General features: G+C 40.5%; 1 protein-coding gene across 1 annotated transcript; it reads right to left on the bottom strand.

Moving 5' to 3' along the window:
* Window positions 1–9,578: 9,578 nt before the first annotated feature.
* On the bottom strand, window positions 9,579–17,307 carry LOC132771849 (cysteine-rich venom protein 2-like). The gene is made up of 5 exons (XM_067463501.1): window positions 17,248–17,307; window positions 15,051–15,164; window positions 13,636–13,726; window positions 11,831–11,976; window positions 9,579–9,677 (listed from the first exon to the last, which is right to left on the bottom strand). Exons 1-5 carry the CDS (start codon window positions 17,305–17,307, stop codon window positions 9,579–9,581), a joined length of 510 nt encoding a protein of 169 aa, XP_067319602.1.
* Between the last annotated feature and the right edge of the window lie 576 nt (window positions 17,308–17,883).

The raw sequence follows: 17,883 nt of genomic DNA, 5'->3' as shown, positions 1-17,883 counted from the left end.
GTGAGTATCTACACTGCCAGAACATAGGGGGAAGTCAGAATCCTGGTGCAGGATTTGGACTTTCCCTGAGTCATTTTAACCCAGGGTTCAGTCATATGAATGGGCTTTCCCTAGGTTAATCTGGATGAGCCCACATACATCTTGTTATTATTATTATTATTATTATTATTATTATTATTATTAGTACACTTGTATACCGCTAATATCTCAGCCTAAATCGGCGACTCATTGCGGTTTACAACATTTAAAAACAACAATATTCAGATTAAAAATATAAAACACAAGTACATATACAATACACAGTATTGGGCCACCAATACAGACCAAAGCATCTCTTAATTAAAATCATAATCCAATTTCGTTGTCTGTGATTGCCAGTCCTTGATCATGAACTTCATCGCACCGGATTAGCCGAATGCTTGTTCAAACATCCATGTCTTCAGTTTTTTTCGAAATACCATCAGCGAGGAGGCTGATCTTATCTCTACAGGGAGGGCATTCCAAAGCCGCGGGGCCACCACAGAAAAGGCCCTGTCTCTCGTTCCCGCCAGCCGCACCTGTGAAGCAGGTGGGATAGAGAGTAGGGCCTCTCCCGAAGATCTTAGGATCCTGGTGGGCTGATAGGCCGAGATACGTTCAGATAGATATGTTGGGCCAGAACAGGCTGATTCAATTCTACACTCACCTAAAATGCTCACTATAGATGTAACCTATGCCTTTACAGTGCTTCAAGAGATGAAGACCAGACCGGACTTTTAATTCTGTTGGTGGGGACTTATTGATCATACTGCATACACGGAGTATGCCTTTCTAAGCTGCAAAATGCCAGCTAGCAGTTCTGATAGCACTATGTGTTGTTTGTAGTGCCAACATGTTTTGCCATTTAGAATATCCACATTTGTTATGCAAAGATGAAAGAAAGTTATAAACTGGGTACATGTAGTAATGCGCAATGAAACATGCTGAAAGGTACAAAACATTAATAAAAAAATAGAAGTGCTTTGATAAGCTGAAGTTGTTCCATCTGTTCTAACTAACATTTACATCGCAGATGTAATCTTCATATCTAGATTTAACTAATAGTTCTTTCTCTTTTTGAATTCTAATTGCAGGAAAAAGGATTTCACCTAAACATTAGGAAAAACTTCCTGACAGTAAAAGCTGTTCAGCACTGGAAGATGCTACCTCAGAACATGAGGGAGTCTCCTTCTCTGGGGCATTTATTTATTTATTCACTTTATTTGTATACCGCTGTTCTCAGCCCTTAGGCGACTCACAGCGGTTCACAACAAGAACAGCAGAAATTCCATGCTACCATAACACAGTATAAAAAACAGTTAACATCATAACATATTATAGAAAAGTATACAATTAACAACAATATACAATTAACACCAATAGCCATTCACTAGCGTCTAATCACTAAAAACATGATCCAGATCCGTTATCCATTGTTCCATTCTTATGTTCATTACATTCATTGCATTAACTATTTGAAGGCCTGCTCAAACAACCAGGTTTTCACTTTTTTGCGGAATACCATTAATGATGGAGCTAGTCTAATGTCCGTGGGAAGGGCGTTCCACAGCCGCGGGGCCACCACCAAGAAGGCCCTATCTCTTGTCCCCGCCAGCCGTGCCTGTGAGGCAGGCCAGATCGAGAGCAGGGCCTCCCCGGAAGATCGCAAAGTCCTGGTGGGTTCATAGGCAAAGATACGGTCGGATAGGTAGCGTGGGCCGGAATAGTTTAGGGCTTTAAAGGCTAACCCCAGCACTTTGAATTGAGCCCGGTAGCAAATCGGTAGCCAGTGGAGTTGGCGCAGCAGGGGGGTTGTATGCTCCCTGCGCTCTGCTCCTGTTAAAATCATGGCTGCCGAGCGTTGGACTAGTTGAAGCTTCCGAGCCATCTTCAAAGGCAACCCCACATAGAGAGCGTTGCAGTAGTCTAAACGGGATGTAACCAGAGCGTGGACTACCTTGGCCAAGTCAGACTTCCCAAGGTAGAGGCGCAGCTGGCGCACAAGGTTTAGCTGTGCAAATGCTCCCCTGGTCATCGCTGAAACCTGGGGTTCCAGGCTCAGCGATGAATCCAGGATCACACCCAAGCTGCGAACCTGCGTCTTCAGGGGGAATGCGACCCCATCCAACACAGGCTGTAACCCTATGCCCTGTTTGGCCTTACGACTGACCAGGAGTACCTCTGTCTTGTCTGGATTCAATTTCAATTTGTTCGCCCTCATCCAGATCGTCACAGCGGCCAAGCACCGGTTCAGGACCTCGACAGCCTCCTTAGTAGCAGGTGGAAAGGAGTGACAGAGTTGGACATCATCCGCATACAGATGACACCACACCCCGAAACTCTGAATGATCTCCCCCAGCGGCTTCATGTAGATTTAAGCAGAAGTTGGATGGCCATCTATCTGGGCTGCTTTGATTATGTGTTCTTGCATGGGCAAGGGGTTGGACTGGAAGGCCTTTTTGATCTCTTCCAGCTCTATTATTTTATTAACATTCCTGCCAACCTCTGTGAGGTTCAACCTAGCCCTTGCTAGAAGCCCAACTTTATTAAATCATAGACCAGTAGTTCTCAACCTGTGGGTCCCCAGGTGTTTTGGCCAACAACTCCCAGAAATCCCAGCCAGTTTACCAGCTGTTAGGACCTCTGGGAGTTGAAGGCCAAAACATTTGGGGACCCACAGGTTGAGAACCACTGTCATAGACCATGGTATAGGAAGCCAAATCTGCGAAACTAGTTATTCACTTCTGTCACCCCCTTCTCCCTTTCTGGGTCACACCCTTAAACTAGGAGGGCAAATGAAATGGTGGCCTGGGCATCAAGGCCCTTAATCTTCTTACCCATAGCTTCAGTGCCAATGGTTCCTACATGAACCAAAAGGAAGAGTTAATGGTCTGTGGGCTTGTAAAGCCTTGACGCCCTATCTGTTACATCTTGGATGCTTGCTCCAGGGAGACAACCTGCATCCCGAGTCATCCTGCCAGGTCTGCAAACCACTGCTTCTGTTCCTCTCTGCTGTCAAAAGTGTGTGGCCTAACAAACGGTCCAAAACAAAATCTTATTGGATAGCACATGATAACAATATTATTAGAAAGAGCAAACGCAAACAATACACACAACGTATTGTCGAAGGCTTTCATGGCCGGAATCACTGGGTTGTTGTAGGTTTTGTTCGGGCTATATGGCCATGGTCTAGAGGCATTCTCTCCTGACGTTTCGCCTGCATCTATGGCAAGCACCCTCAGAGGTAGTGAGGTCTGCTAGAACTAGGAAAAAGGGTTTATATATCTGTGGAATGACCAGGGTGGGACAAAGGACTCTTGTCTGCTGGAGCTAGGTGTGAATGTTTCAACTGACCACCTTGATTTGCTAATATAATGGTCTGACAGTGCCTGGAGAACTCTTTTGTTGAGAGGTGATTAGATGTCCTTGTTTCTTTCCTCTCTGTTGTTGTACTGTTGTAATTTTAGAGTTTTTTAATACTGGTAGCCAGATTTTCATGGTTTCCTCCTTTCTGTTGAAATTGTCTACATGCTTGTGTATTTCAATGGCTTCTCTGTGTAGTTTGACATGGTGGTTGTTAGAGTGGTCCAGCATTTCTGTGTTCTCAAATAATATGTTGTGTCCAGGTTGGTTCATCAGGTGCTCTGCTATGGCTGACTTCTCTGGTTGAAATAGTCTGCAGTGCCTTTCATGTTCCTTGATTCGTGTTTGGGCGCTGCATTTGGTGGTCCCTATGTAGACTTGTCCACAGCTGCAGAAGTGAGAGGATCCCTCTTGTCCTTTGCTGAACGTAGCATTTGTTGGATTTTCTTGGTTGGAGTTTTTATGTAGATATCTATTTGTGTGTGTGGGTTTCTATCACACCGTTTTCTGTCACACCTTTCTTGAATCCTTGGCTTTCCATATTGCACCAAACTAGCTTGTTAATACTTCCCCCTTTTCCCTTTTTATTGCAAATGATAGGAAGTACTAGTGGGTGTCTTCTAGAAAGCCCTGGAACAATGTATAATAACCTAATTCTGCCTTAAATTTGAGCATATCCTTATAAGTGCTTATATCACATTGGTAACAAAAGTTATAACTTTAAGACTGATAATGCAATTTGTTTTTTTCCCATAATAATTTAATACCAATATTCTTATTATTAGATAGATTTTCTATTTTTGAGGTTTCGGATTTCTCCAAGTTTGAAATTTCCCCTTTCCAAAAAGAAAAAAAGAAGAAGAATGTGTAATGAGCGGGGACTACACTTGCTCGTGTGATCTCAGAATGCAGATGATAAAAAATAAGAGCATGTGATGGGGTTGGAAGTATTTTACCAAAAATAGAGTAAGTTTGTCTGGGCTTCGGCATTATTATGTGGATGATATAAAAGTCTGTTACTTCTTTCCATATCTATGCAAAGAAGGCAACTCCCCTCCCCGCCACCAAATGGATCACTTCTTGTCCTCATGATGTGCAGAGACTTCAGTATATATAACTTTTTGTTGATTTAAGCTGACTTTGTTCACTTGAAAATGTCAGAGGATCTCACAGTTTTAGGGTTGTCTGGAGACTAGGACTGGGTGTGATTTTGCTCAGTTTGATCTTCAGACTCAACACTAGTGCCAAGGTGGGTCATGTTTGTGCTACTGCCACAGTCGACAACACGGCTCCATCTGAGCTCCTGGCTGGCAAGGGTGCCTCTGATGTCAGAGCCCATGTTGTAATAAGAAATTCAATGTGCAGATTTGATAAATGTGGATTTAATATGATATGTGGGTATGAATGACTTGAATGGAAGGATGTATGGATGGAGTTAATAATTTTGGAAACACCAGTAAAACACCAAGGCCTGCAATGACTACCTGCTTGCTGGACTGTAATTAAAAGTTGCTAATAAGAACTGAAACTCTGCTAAGAACTGGGACAGTGATAACAGAAATGCTTACAATGTTAAGAAGGAAATCAACACAAGATTAACACCAATCAAGAAGAATCAACATCTGGCCAGGAAACTGAGATAGAACCAGGATAGAAGACATCTATCATTAATTTACAACTTTGGGACTTCATCAGCAGAATATTCCTATATAAGACTCAACCTAATAACGCTCAAATTGTGACAGACCTGAGTAGTCTGGTTCACCTGCCTCTCTGCTCCATGAGAAGGAGAGAGATGGTGTATTCAGAGAGTGGCAGATTTGAAAGGGAGCAGTGTGGTCATTTTAGGGCTTCTTTCTCAAGGGAAAAGGAAGGAGTGCGCTTTTGGAGTCTTAGATGCAGCGAGTCAGGTTCTGCTGTGCAGAAAACAAAGATCTAGTCCTTGGCATTGTCCTTAGGGAAAGAAGTTTTGGCATTTCAGCCTTTTGAAGTTTTGGTGTTATGAAAGTTTTAGAACTATGCGTTGGCAGGCTGCAGGAATGCAGGTGCTTTTCCAAAGAGGGAGAAAAGGATATGGTAATATTTGGATGCATGAGGATGAATACATGTACATGTGCGTGAATGCTGAGTGAAAATGTAGTTACCCTTTGTTTGTTTGCTAGCCATGAAATTATAAATCCAATGTAGTTGTATAGAATCTTTATGTCTGTATGGCAAATGTTACTCTTTGTCTAAATATATTTCTGTAGTCTGATGTACCCTCTCACACTGGAAATTGCAACAAAAGAACCTATGCTTTAAAGTTATTGAAAAGTTATTCATGACAATGTGGCCAGCAAAAGTAGGAAGGGATTACATTTCTTCTGAAAACTCGGATATGTGGACAAAGTTCTGAGCCCAGAAGTTCAAGTTTCAGAAGTGACCGAAACTGTTTTTGTGCCAATTGTTCCCATTCCTATAAACATCAGATCTGGCCACAGTAACACATGCTCAAGGCATCTTGCATAATGCGATCCATTGTCTATTTGTTTTCTTTTCAGAGTTCAAGTTTTTAACTGTTTTTAATTTCATTGAAAGTTTAATTGTGTTTTAAACTAATTTTTAAGCTGTGTTTGTTTTAACTGTTGTAAGCTTCCTTGAAACTGAAGGGAGAGGCAGACACGAATCCATTGTTGCTCTCATTATTATTCCACACCATTACTATTAACTGCAATTTTTTGATCTGTTAGATCAGGAAATGGATTTATTTTTCGTAGTCGATTTCTCTCCTTGGCAGTGAAGAACAGTTTTCTTAAGAATATTTCTGGTCTTCTTATATATGTTAGTTAATATCTGATTTGCATTTACAGGTTGCTTGGCAGTTGTTTTGCATCAACGCTTCATCACAACTGGACATTTGTAGCAGTTTATCACATCCCTCAATATGATCCACATAGATACATGTATTGACTGTAATAAATCAAAACAATACATAATTAGATATGAATGAAAATAACGCACTTGTTTAAATCTTTATTGCTGACTTCATTCTAGATATCCTGCCTTAAATGTCATGGATTTTATTATTGTTCTTTATGATCTCATGTGTATTTTGAACTATTTTTTCAAAACATTTAAAAACTAGGTCTTGTGGATAATACTATGGGTGGTCCTTTGTGATCTGATATTATATAACTTTGGGCTTCCTCTAGAGGATTTAAAACTCCTCTTAGACTTAACATAATAAGGGTAGCTTTACTTCCTACATCTTCCTACTTTTAGGGACATTGTAACTTGGGATCTCCCATGTTCTTTTTAGAGATTTATTTCTAAAGGAGACTTCTTACCAATTATTTTTTATTAAAAATGAAACCTCCTTTGTAATAGATATGCCCTCTTTGCATATCCACTTCTTTTGTAAACAATAACCATGTAAAGGTTTATTCATAGGGTTGATCCTGAGCTTTCTTGAGAATGCCATTATATACATATGTATACGTACTGTATATGATGGCATCTTCAAGAAAGCTCAGGACCAACTTCTGAAAATTGTTAGTTATTGTTAACAAAAGAAGTTGTCAAGACCCAGAAGCCTCAAGAACGCCAAACACAATATAAAAGGTCCAAACAAAGGTTTATTATCACGGATACGCTTCCTTTGGATCTCCTCATCAGATTCTTGTTCTCGAGTAGCCCGCTTAACTCCCCTGCTTTCCTCTCCTTCCCCCATTTCACAGTCTGAGAAACCCTCAAAGGATTCGGAATCAGTTGGAGCCATGAATATGTCTCTAATCCGCTTTCGCTGCTGCTCCAACACCTGCACAGCCCTCTTCTCCCTTCTACCGGTAGTAGTAACGTTACTATCATGCTGTACTACAACAGAAGTGGACTGGATATGCAAGTAGGGCCACGTGGCCATTTTTGAGTCTTTCTGCCCCTGAACATAGAAGTAATATGCCTTACACTTTAGATCAGGCATGGCAAATCTAGGCCTGCAGGTGGAATGCCTCCCTTCAATGCTTTCCTCTGGTCTCCCTCTTTTTCCCTGTCCTATCAGCATGAAAGAATGGGCGAGGCAGACAAGTGGATGCTGAGAGCTGCCACATTCTAATGCAAATTCCTTAATAAATTGCCTATATAAATTTGCAAAACCCAGATATCCTTGGAATTGTTTTCTGGTACAAGTGGCCTCCCATTCCAAAAGATCCTGTACTTTACTAGGATCCATGCCTATCCCGTCCTTGGAAATGTTGAACTCCAAGTAGTTTAGTTCTTCCTTATTGAACACATACTTGGACAATGTGACATAGAGCTGTGCTTCCTGTAATTTTGTTAATACCTGCCTGGTCAATTTTATGTGTTCTTCTAATGATGCTGAAAAAAATTAATATGTCATCAAGATAGACTAAAACTCCCTTATATAGAAGCTGATGTAGTACTTCATTAATGAACTGCATGAAAACCTAGGGGGCCCAGACAAGCCGAACGGCATTACCCAGTACTGGTAATATCCCAGGGGACAACTGTGCCTCTCTGTCACAAATCTCCCTGTCTTTGCAGCATGAGGATGTGATGGCCCACAGGAGTGCTGAGAGGAGGGCCAGGGCAGTCACATGCTAGGTGTGAAATCCTCTTGGCAGGAGGATGTGGCAGGACACTGTGTCCTCCTGCCAAGAGGAGCACCCTGCAGGCATGCAGGGCTGCGTGGGGCTTTCCTGAGAGTCCCATGCAGCCACTTGTCAAGCTCTCTGGCTCTCCTGAGAACCCTGCATAGCTGGGTGTGAAACCTTCTCTCCTGTGCCAATTGCCCCCTGGTCTCCCCCACAACAACTGCCCCCCAGTCTCCCATCCAGTGCCAACTGCCCTTGGCCTCCCCTCCTGCCCCTCCCGCCCTCTTTTCAAGGCCAATTAGTTGGCCCTGGCCCAGCAAGCAGCCCCACCAAAAAAAGTTTGCTCATGCCTATTTTAGATAATTGGAAACACATTTTCAAGTGTTTCAGATGCATCCAAAATTATTTTAGCATTGAGGAACATGGCTCAGCTCTAAAACCATGTTCTCCAATGCAACACATATTTGAGGTGAAAAAAGGTTTTTGAAATTTGGTTGTTGGGGGAGGAGAGTCTTTGTCATTGATCCTTGATTCTTATTCCTGGTCTGCTTCCCTGGATAAAACTCTTTCAGTAACTATACCAATCAGCCTTCCTTTGGCATAATAATACAGCAATTATCCACAACAGTTGTGAGAACCTACCACCATAAAAGCAGAACTAGTTTTGCAAGTGTTTCTTTCCATCTACAAATGTTAGTTTAGAACTCATGATTTCAATTTTAATATTATTTCAATGATTAATAAAATCAATAACTTACTACAGAGGTTATTTTCACAACTATCAGGGCAGTCTGCACATGGTTTGCCTTCTTTGTATGGTGTTGGCAGAAGTCGTAGTATGTTCCCTCTGAAATCATAGCATACACAATTTTATTCTTTATTTGTTTATTCATTTGATTGATACCTCCCAAATAGGGCTCAAAGCAGTTTACAATACAGACTAAAACAGGATATCTGGACCAAAATGGAGGACAAAGTTTGAAAAGTCGTACATTAGACATTCAACTGAAACACTGTTTTGAAAACATTAAAAATTAAACCACTTTAAAATAGAAACTAAAAACACATCATCCTAGTCAGCTAAGTCTGAACACATTTTCAAACAAGAATGTCTTTGTCTGCTAGCAAAAAGACAGGAGGCAGGACAAACTGATCCCTCTCCAGGAAGTTGTTTCAAAACCTAGAGGTCTCTCTCCTGTGTCCTTATCAACTAAGTCTGGAAGGGGGGGGGGGGGTCTGATGGAGAGAAAGCTCTACCCCCAAAAATTGTAGGACTCAGGGTCTGGGATCAGATCCTAAGAAATAGGGTAGTGTAGAAGGGGCCTCAGGCTGTATAAAATCCACATTATCTGTTTTGAACTGGATTATATAGCCGTGTAGACTAAGATAATCCAGTTCAAATCAGATAAAAGTGGATTTCTACTATGATAAAATTAAATAATAATCATAATAATCCTTTATTTTTAACCCGCCCAGGGGGGACTCAGGCTTTCAGTAAAAATCAATGGCAGACACTCAATGCCAAGAATCAAGAGCAGCATATAACAAATGAAAAATCTCAATAAAATTAATATAACAACATAAATAAACATAGCATAAAAATTATACTTACAAAGGGCAATAATGGCAAACATATAGGAAAGGGACAATTTGATCTGGACAGTGGGCAGTTGCACATCCAACTCGGTGTGAATTATGCCAAACAAGCTAAAAATACAAAGCAGAGAAAGAGATTAACATTGCATTTTAATCCAATATTCCAGTCTGTAAAATTATTGTGATCAATACAATCACAGAGTTATTCTAATTTGGTGATATCTGTAGTTTGGTGGGGCAGCAATGTGGAAGGCAAAATGAATTAGGGTGCATCTTAACACTGCAGAAAAGGTGATGCTGACCTGGAGCAGGCTATTCTGGATCAGCATTGCCGGAGGCTAAACTGCACACCCTGAACCTGGTTTGGGAGCTGAACTGCAGGCCCTCAACCACCCTGGTGAGTATGTGACAGCTGCATGACTGATCAACATGGGAACCAGCTTGCCACCACTTACCTTGTCCCCTTCTATCTGCTATTTGCCATTCCCTCTCAGTGTGAAAATAGCATTGTTAATCATTTGGTGTCTGAAGTGATGCTATCCAGAGTGGTGAAGTAATGCTAAGGAGGAAAGGAGGAAGAATTGCTCCCACCTTTACCCCTCCCTTCTACGATCAAGCGCTGGGCACTGCAAACACCGGGGCCGGGGGGAGATACGCACCATCCTCTGTCCCTGGGATGTCTGAGCCCAGGAAAAGTAGCATGGCACTGTAACCAAATCAGAAGTGGTACAGTTGATTACACATGCCCAAAGTGTTTCCCAGGAGTTTGGGAAAGAGTATTCCATTTTGGCCCGATTTCAGTCAAATCAGTTCTGTGCATCATGCAATTACCACAGAGCTAAGTCAGCCCTCCTTTGCGGTAAAGTGTCAATAAAATTGTAGCTTTAGTCATAGCAAATATTCTGTTCATTATACCATCTAATTTGACCCTGTAATGGATTGATTGCTTAAAAAATGTATTTCTTGTTTATAATTTTGAATATGATTCTCTTTTTGTACTCTTATTTTTATATTCTTGTACTATTCAGGATTTTGATTCAGTTAATGTATTTGGGGGAATTAACTGAAGTCGAAGTTTGTCTGCTAAAGAGAGAGTGGATTTCTGAACCTTACTCAGCATTCTCATTTCTGGCCATATATTGCTACCTGATTAAAGCTCATTGGAAGAAGCTTCTTTTGAGCATAACATTAAGTCAAATGACTTATTGCAGTGCTCAAAAATCTTTGAATCTTCACTGTTGGGATACGTATCCCTCTATTATCAAATGGCTCCAAAACCTCTAGGGCCCATTTATCAAATCAAACTGGAGGCAAGAAGATCGCTTAAGACCAGGCCTGTAGCAAGGGGGGGGGGGGGGGTTAGGGGTTCAACCCTCCCCCCCCGAAATGTTTCAGATTTTTAAAAAACCTGGTTTACTCATGAATTTTAACTGGTTAACCAAATCCCCATGCTACGTCTATGAGATGCAAAAAATTAAGAGTCCCTCCAGAACTGCAAGCACTATCTCAGGCAAACATTGACAATTTATTCACACTGTCATTACTTGCAGCAATAGCCGATGAAGTGAAGCAACCACGTTGGGGTGTTGAATGCTCTCGTTAAGGAGGCCAGACTTGGTGGAGGTGGTTGACAGGGATAGAGCTGCAGGCTATGGAAGGCTGCTCTGCCCCCTGCTGTCCTCTTTGCTTCAGCGTGAGCTAGGAGGCAGGTTTCAACCCCCCATGCAAAATTTTCAACGCCCCCCCCCCCGAAAATTTCAACCCCTCCCGAAAAAGTTTTCTGGCTACAGCCCTGCTTAAGACCCTTATTTGTTCAAATTACCCTGCTTGGTGAACCAAAGGAAAAAATGCTACACAAAACTGTGATGCTGCTCACTTTTATAGTCAACACCTTGAGCATATGTACAAGTTACTTTCTCCAGTTTGTGCCTCATCTCTATTTCTTCCTTTTGTTCCCTTCTGGTATCATATCTTATCAGTATTCCTGTACCTGCTTTTCCTCAGCAGCTGATTCCCCCTCCTGCATCCTCCCTCCTGCACTTGCTTGTTACTAGGCAAAGGATGCCCTAGCCGGAAAAACCACTGGACACCGATGGAGTTTGTAGTGCAGCACCTGGAAAGTCCCTTGTTTCCTACCTCACTTTAAAAACTGACATGTACATTTCAAAACTTGCTGCAGGATAACACCGGGATTGCTGAAGTGCCTTCATAAGGGCAAATCTTTCGGGGATTATAACAAAAAAATTAGACATTTTTGTTCATACCTGGGTATAGACATCACTTAAATTAATGTCACCAATTGGCCCTTCACCATATTTGAAATTTACTGATGTAGTAGACCAGTCTTCAATTATCTTTGACCAGGACACAGGTTTATAAGAGGTTAACATAATTTCACCACAGTAAACTCCTGAAATGAGAAGCAGACTTGAGCTATATTTGATCAGAAGATGGATTTGGACATTTTAAAAAAGTTTTTCATTACAATAAACTCCTGCAATAGAAATATGCCTAAGGGTACAAACTCAAAATTCTTTAAAATAGTATTATGAAGATTCGTTATCCAATTAATAATTGGAATATACAGGCAGTCCTAGAGTTACAAACATCCAACTTGCAAATGTCTCATAGTTAAGAATGGGGATGAGACAACAGGAAGTGAGAGAAATCTACCCCTTCAAAGAGAAATCCACTCCTGAAAGAGTTATCATGGAGAAAAGATGTCTCCAGTGACACTTTATCACTAGTCCTGGTTTCATTCATTCATATGTGTGTGTGTGTGTGTGTGTATGGGTATGGGTATGGATATGGATATGGATATGGATATGGATATGGATATGGATATGGTAGAAGTACCTGGATAGAGTATCACTCCCTACCCAGGCGTGTAGCCAATTCTCATGGTGGTTCGCGAAAAGGCCTTACTGGTGCATTATTTAAACTGTTATGTTTATTCATATCATGATCTGATCACCATACTCAATATATCCCATATGCATGGGGGTATTGGAGTAACGATACAAAAGGTTTGCTAGGGTAGACCCTCTTTTACTCAGACTCAGCCCCCCCGAAACAAACTCAGCCCCCCCCCCCCAAATTGAAATCCTGGCTACGGGCCTGTCCCTACCAGTCACTATATTGGTGTAGTGAACTTCTTTTGATGCAATGCCATCTTTATGGTGTTATTTTACTGCCAGGTCAAACCTTGGATTTTCGGGTCAGGTCCTGTCTCACTGAGGCCCCATCTACACTTCCATATAATGAAGTTTGAACTGCATTATATGGTCTGTGTAGACTCGTATAATGCAGTCTGAATGGCATTGAACTTGCTTATGTGATCTACACTGCCATATACTCCAGTTCAATGCAGTTAATCAGCATTCTGAAACTTCATTATATGGCAGTGCAGACGGGGCCTTTATGGTATCCCTTTGACTCTGGAACTCTTGTTGAAAGAAAGCCTTGAAGGCATCAGCCAAAAGCCCATACTTCCCATTGAAATACTGATAAGTTTATATTGGTTAAAATTATTCTTTATGTTGTTCTTCCATAATATTTGCACTACAGATAAGATATGTGCAGTGTGCATAAAAATTCGTTCATGTTTTTTTCCACCTGTAGTCTGCCCCCCAACAGTCTGAAGGACCATGAACCAGCCCTCAGTTTAAAAAGTTTGAGGACCCCTGTATACAAAGTGTATTGTGTTCTAGACTGTCTTCAGCTTTCCCTACCCATTTAAATTGTTTATCATCTTTGTTGTGCTGCTTATATGTAAGTCTGAGGTATAGACTACAATATAAATATTTTAATGAATAAAATATTGAAAAGAACATTGTGAAGTACAATAAATATTGCATATAATTTGGTTCTTAGAGAAGGAAAAAGGAGTAATAACCTGACGGTGTTTTGTTATCTTTCTCTGGAAAATGGTACCAGTTAAACCCAGAGGCAGAAAGAAGAGGAGAGGGAGGAATGTTGACAGTAGGGAATCCCAGTAAAAGCATATTGCCCAGCAACTCCTGGCATTGCAAATTCAACATTGCAAATCCAACTCCATAACATAACTCACCATCCACAAGTCTCTGGTCCGCTGGACTTGTTCTTCCTCTACATTGTGCAGCCCACTTTTTAGCGGTTTCGCTTGCTTCCTCATCCCACCTCTTTAAAAAGCCAACAAGGAGGCGTGAAAACATTGAAGTGCACCACAAAAAGCAAAATATAGTCGATCACACAGAGAAAATAAAATAAAAATCTCATCATTTTGGTTTTTAATAGTAGAGATCCCATTACAGATTCCTATACTAAATGCCTATATTTTATCACTACAGATTGAGGAATTGAAGTAAAGAAGTGCTCATTAGTGATCACTGGTACCAGTAAGTTAAAATGGTATGTAGTCAGATGGTTATTTTAAAACTGACAAAATTAACAGTTATGTAAAAAGTAAAACAAAAACAAAAACACAAGAGAAATGAAAAAAATGTGAAATTCATTTTGCGTTGAAAACAAGCCAGTTCAAATCAAAAAGCAGTTTACAAAACCTCCTAAACTTTAGAACCTTCCAACCAAAACTTTTTCAACACACTGGTCCCCTCATGAACATTACATTTTAGTTAGAGCCCTCAAGTAGACATCCTCTCTTATTTTGTAAATGTTTTAGAAGCCACAGTGGAACCGGGTTGTTGCAGGTTTTTTCGGGCTATATGGCCATGTTCTAGACCAGGGATCCTCAAACTAAGGCCCGGGGGCCGCATATGGCCCTCCAAGGTAATTTCAATGTGGATTTCAATTGCTTCGCTGTGTAGTCTGACATGGTGGTTGTGAGAGTGGTCCAGGGTTTCTGTGTTCTCAAATAATATGCTGTGTCCAGGTTGGTTCATCAGGTGCTCTGCTATGGCAGACTTCTCTGGTTGAAGTTGTCTGCAGTGCCTTTCATGTTCCTTGATTTGTGTTTGGGCAATACTGCGTTTGGTGGTCCCTATGTAGACTTGTCCACAGCTGCATGGTATACAGTAGACTCCTGCAGAAGTGAGAGGATCCCTCTTGTCCTTTGCTGAACATAGCATTTGTTGGATTTTCTTGGTGGGTCTGTAGATAGTTTGTATGTTGTGTTTCCTCATCAGCTTATCTATGCGGTCAGTGGTTCCCTTGATGTATGGCAAGAACACTTTTCCTCTGGGTGGATCTTTGTCTTGACTCTCGTGGCTTGTTCTTGGTCTTGCAGCTCTTCTGATGTCTGAGGTGGAGTATCCATTGGCCTGTAGAGCCTAGTTTAGGTGGTTCAGTTCCTCTTGGAGGAGGTGGGGTTCGTAGATTCTTTTTGCACATTCTGCCAAGGCTTTAATTGTGCTTCTTTTTTGGCTTGGGTGATGGTTGGAGTTTTTATGTAGATATCTATCCGTGTGTGTGGATTTTCTGTAAACGGTGTGACCTACAGTGGAACCTTTCAACAATATCTAACAACAAGGGAGATTTGTATCTTACCATTTTCATCATGTTACTGGCGGTTGGATTTACCCTTGCCCTCACAGCATTGTGTCCGTCAATGATTTCCTTCTGTCTCTTTTTAGGGATGTTAGCCACGATACCTGAGTTACCCTGCAATAATATATTAAGTATGTCATATGTCTATATTATTTTAAGCATTCCTGATCTATTGTGATCTTGTTGATAGCAATATCCAATTGACTTGTATATAATTACCCCTTGAACACCATAGAATACTACTTAAATTGAGCATGATGTGTGAGCTATGAAGAATCTCTAGCTCTGCGAAAAAGTCATTATTATGAATATAATGCAATATGTTATAATAGAGCTTTCCAAACTATGTGTTGTGACACATTAGTGTGCCAGCTGCAGTGTGTAGGTGTGTTGCGCAAAACTAATGAATCTATGTGAAACAAGCAATAAATTATATATTAAAATATTAATGAGATAGGTTGTGTCCCCATACAATTTTGCTATTACAATTCATGTATGTTTCTATATCCCTTATACTGAATTACTGTGTCACACAATGATGCATGCCTAAAAATGGTGTGTCACCAAATTGAAATGTTTGGAAATGTGCCGTCCACCTAGACGCTATAAAAAATAAGACTGCGGCGTGCTTCTCTCTATAGCTGAGTGAACTGCAGTTGTCTATCTTGAAAACTTAAGATATTAAGCAACTGAGACTAATACTGGTTTTAAACATAAAAAAGAACATTTATTTATTCCAAGTCCTTGAAGACTTGGCACGGTTCATCACAGATCATCAAAGTTGCAAACAAACAGTCAATAGATGAAGTTACAAAAATATTCTTTCTTTTCTATAGTTGCAGAGGCAACCCTTTTCTCCAGATGGCAGATAAGATTCTGGAATCTTAACACCCTAACCTAAAGCTGTTGTGGTTTAGAAAAAGGCAGGCTTTTCCCCTATCTATAACTTAAGGTCAGTCCTGGAGACAAAGCAGTCACGACTCTCTCTCTATAACTATATAACTCAGTCTTCTCAACTAAGCATATCTGTCTGTAATATCTCAAAAACAGCTCAAAACACAATATACCATCTCAGTTTAGCTTAATACTTATCTAAAGAGTAGTCTTTGCAATGGTTTTCCCAGAGCTAACTGCTTAACCATCAGCACGCCTGAAATCTTTCCTCAAACTGAAAAGGCAGGAGAGAATCTAAAATGGAGATCTCTCCCTGGGAGAAAAGACAGTGCCTAAACTCAAAGAGCTGCTCTCTAAGCTAATGGTGCAAAGAGGTCTGCAGACTCTGATACTATTAGCTTTTAGGACTCTTGCAAAGCCCTGGGAGAAAATGCAAGAGGAAGCAACCTCAAGCAACTTTAAAGTGAGGCAAATCAGGCTCCTGGGAGACGGAACAGGAAAGCTCTGTGTTATAACATCAGTCCATTACTGAGGCCTCTCAATGGTAATTCATACAACTAATTTTCAGCCCTGTTGTATATGAATAAATCAAAATGGTGAAAGAAGTTAACATTTCACTCTAGAATTTGAAGAGTTGCTGAAGGAAGGTTACTCAATATAGTCTGTGTATAAAACCAGTGGTGGACAACTGCATAGGGCCAGAGGGCATTTTTACCTACTCTATAGTCTCTCTCACACAATTATATTGCTATCTTTGAGAGGGAATGCAGAGAAAAGCAGAGGTATTTGGGGTAACGTAAACTTGCAGTGGATGTGTGAAGATCTTTTTGTATGTTTACACACCTTTGGAGGAGTTTCTGTATGTACTGGAAGCAAAATTTGTCCAATTATCTTGCCAGTTTTTCTTTCTTACCAAATTGGGAAGATGGGAGACTTTGAGTGGATTTTGGGAGTTATAAAAGTGTGGTCCAGATTCTGTATGTGGTCCACTGATGCCAGTTTGTCCACACCTCAAGTAAAGTGTGAATCTATTCTCTGTAATGGTGGATCCAGATAAGTGACAAAAGAAACTGCCATTTTTAAAGGTAGTGATTATTTGAATTCCTCAAAGAAGAGATGTACCTCAGAATATTTTCAAAACATATTGGCAGCTGTTCCAATTCTCTTCCCATCTGAAGAATTTAATCCCATTCCAAATTATAAATGCAACCCAATAAGCAGATTTTAATATTTAACAATTGTTAAGTCTTAAACAGAATGAATCATTGGCAGTTCAGTACTGCCTTTGCATTAAAACACATACCTGTTCCATAGATTGCTGAATCACAACAGCTAAGACCAAGAGCTTGATCAGAAAAAGCATTTCTGGGAAAACAAAAAGAATCGGCAGATCTTATTAGAATCGCTTATTGCTTAACCAGGGTGCATGTTTGATAAGGATGTTTCTTAGAAGATGGGACTTATTTTCCTAGCAAATATGGCTATTATGATACCCTCAGTGTGGTTTAGGTTGGTCTTGGTTTCAGAAATATTGCATTTGCATTGGAAAAAGTGTGAACACATGCATACAGGGGATGGAAAAATCCCATCTTGATCAGGGCGGCAGCAATGGGAAAGTGTTAAAGACTGCTTAGCTTGGACCAAACTTTCTATTCTGAACAATTGTGAAAGAAAGCCCTTGCACTCAAAAGCAAATAATATACACAACATAGCCTTAATCAAGTAGGACAGCTCTTTTAATATGCTGGACATAGTAAGCTGTTAACACTCTAATACTAAACTAATTGATTACAGTGATACTTAATATATATAGTTGTAAAATTTGCTATAATGGAAATACATCCAAACTGTAAACAACTCTCTTGAGAAGCAATCTTTATTATAAATGCCATTGGCCACACTGTTTATTTTCCCTTTTACAAGATAATCAAAAGAGACT

Source organism: Anolis sagrei, chromosome 1 (assembly GCF_037176765.1).
Source record: "Anolis sagrei isolate rAnoSag1 chromosome 1, rAnoSag1.mat, whole genome shotgun sequence".
Taxonomy (NCBI): Eukaryota; Metazoa; Chordata; class Lepidosauria; order Squamata; family Dactyloidae; genus Anolis; species Anolis sagrei.
Note: the sequence above shows the minus strand (reverse complement) of the source record. Positions and strands in the feature narration are given on the sequence as shown.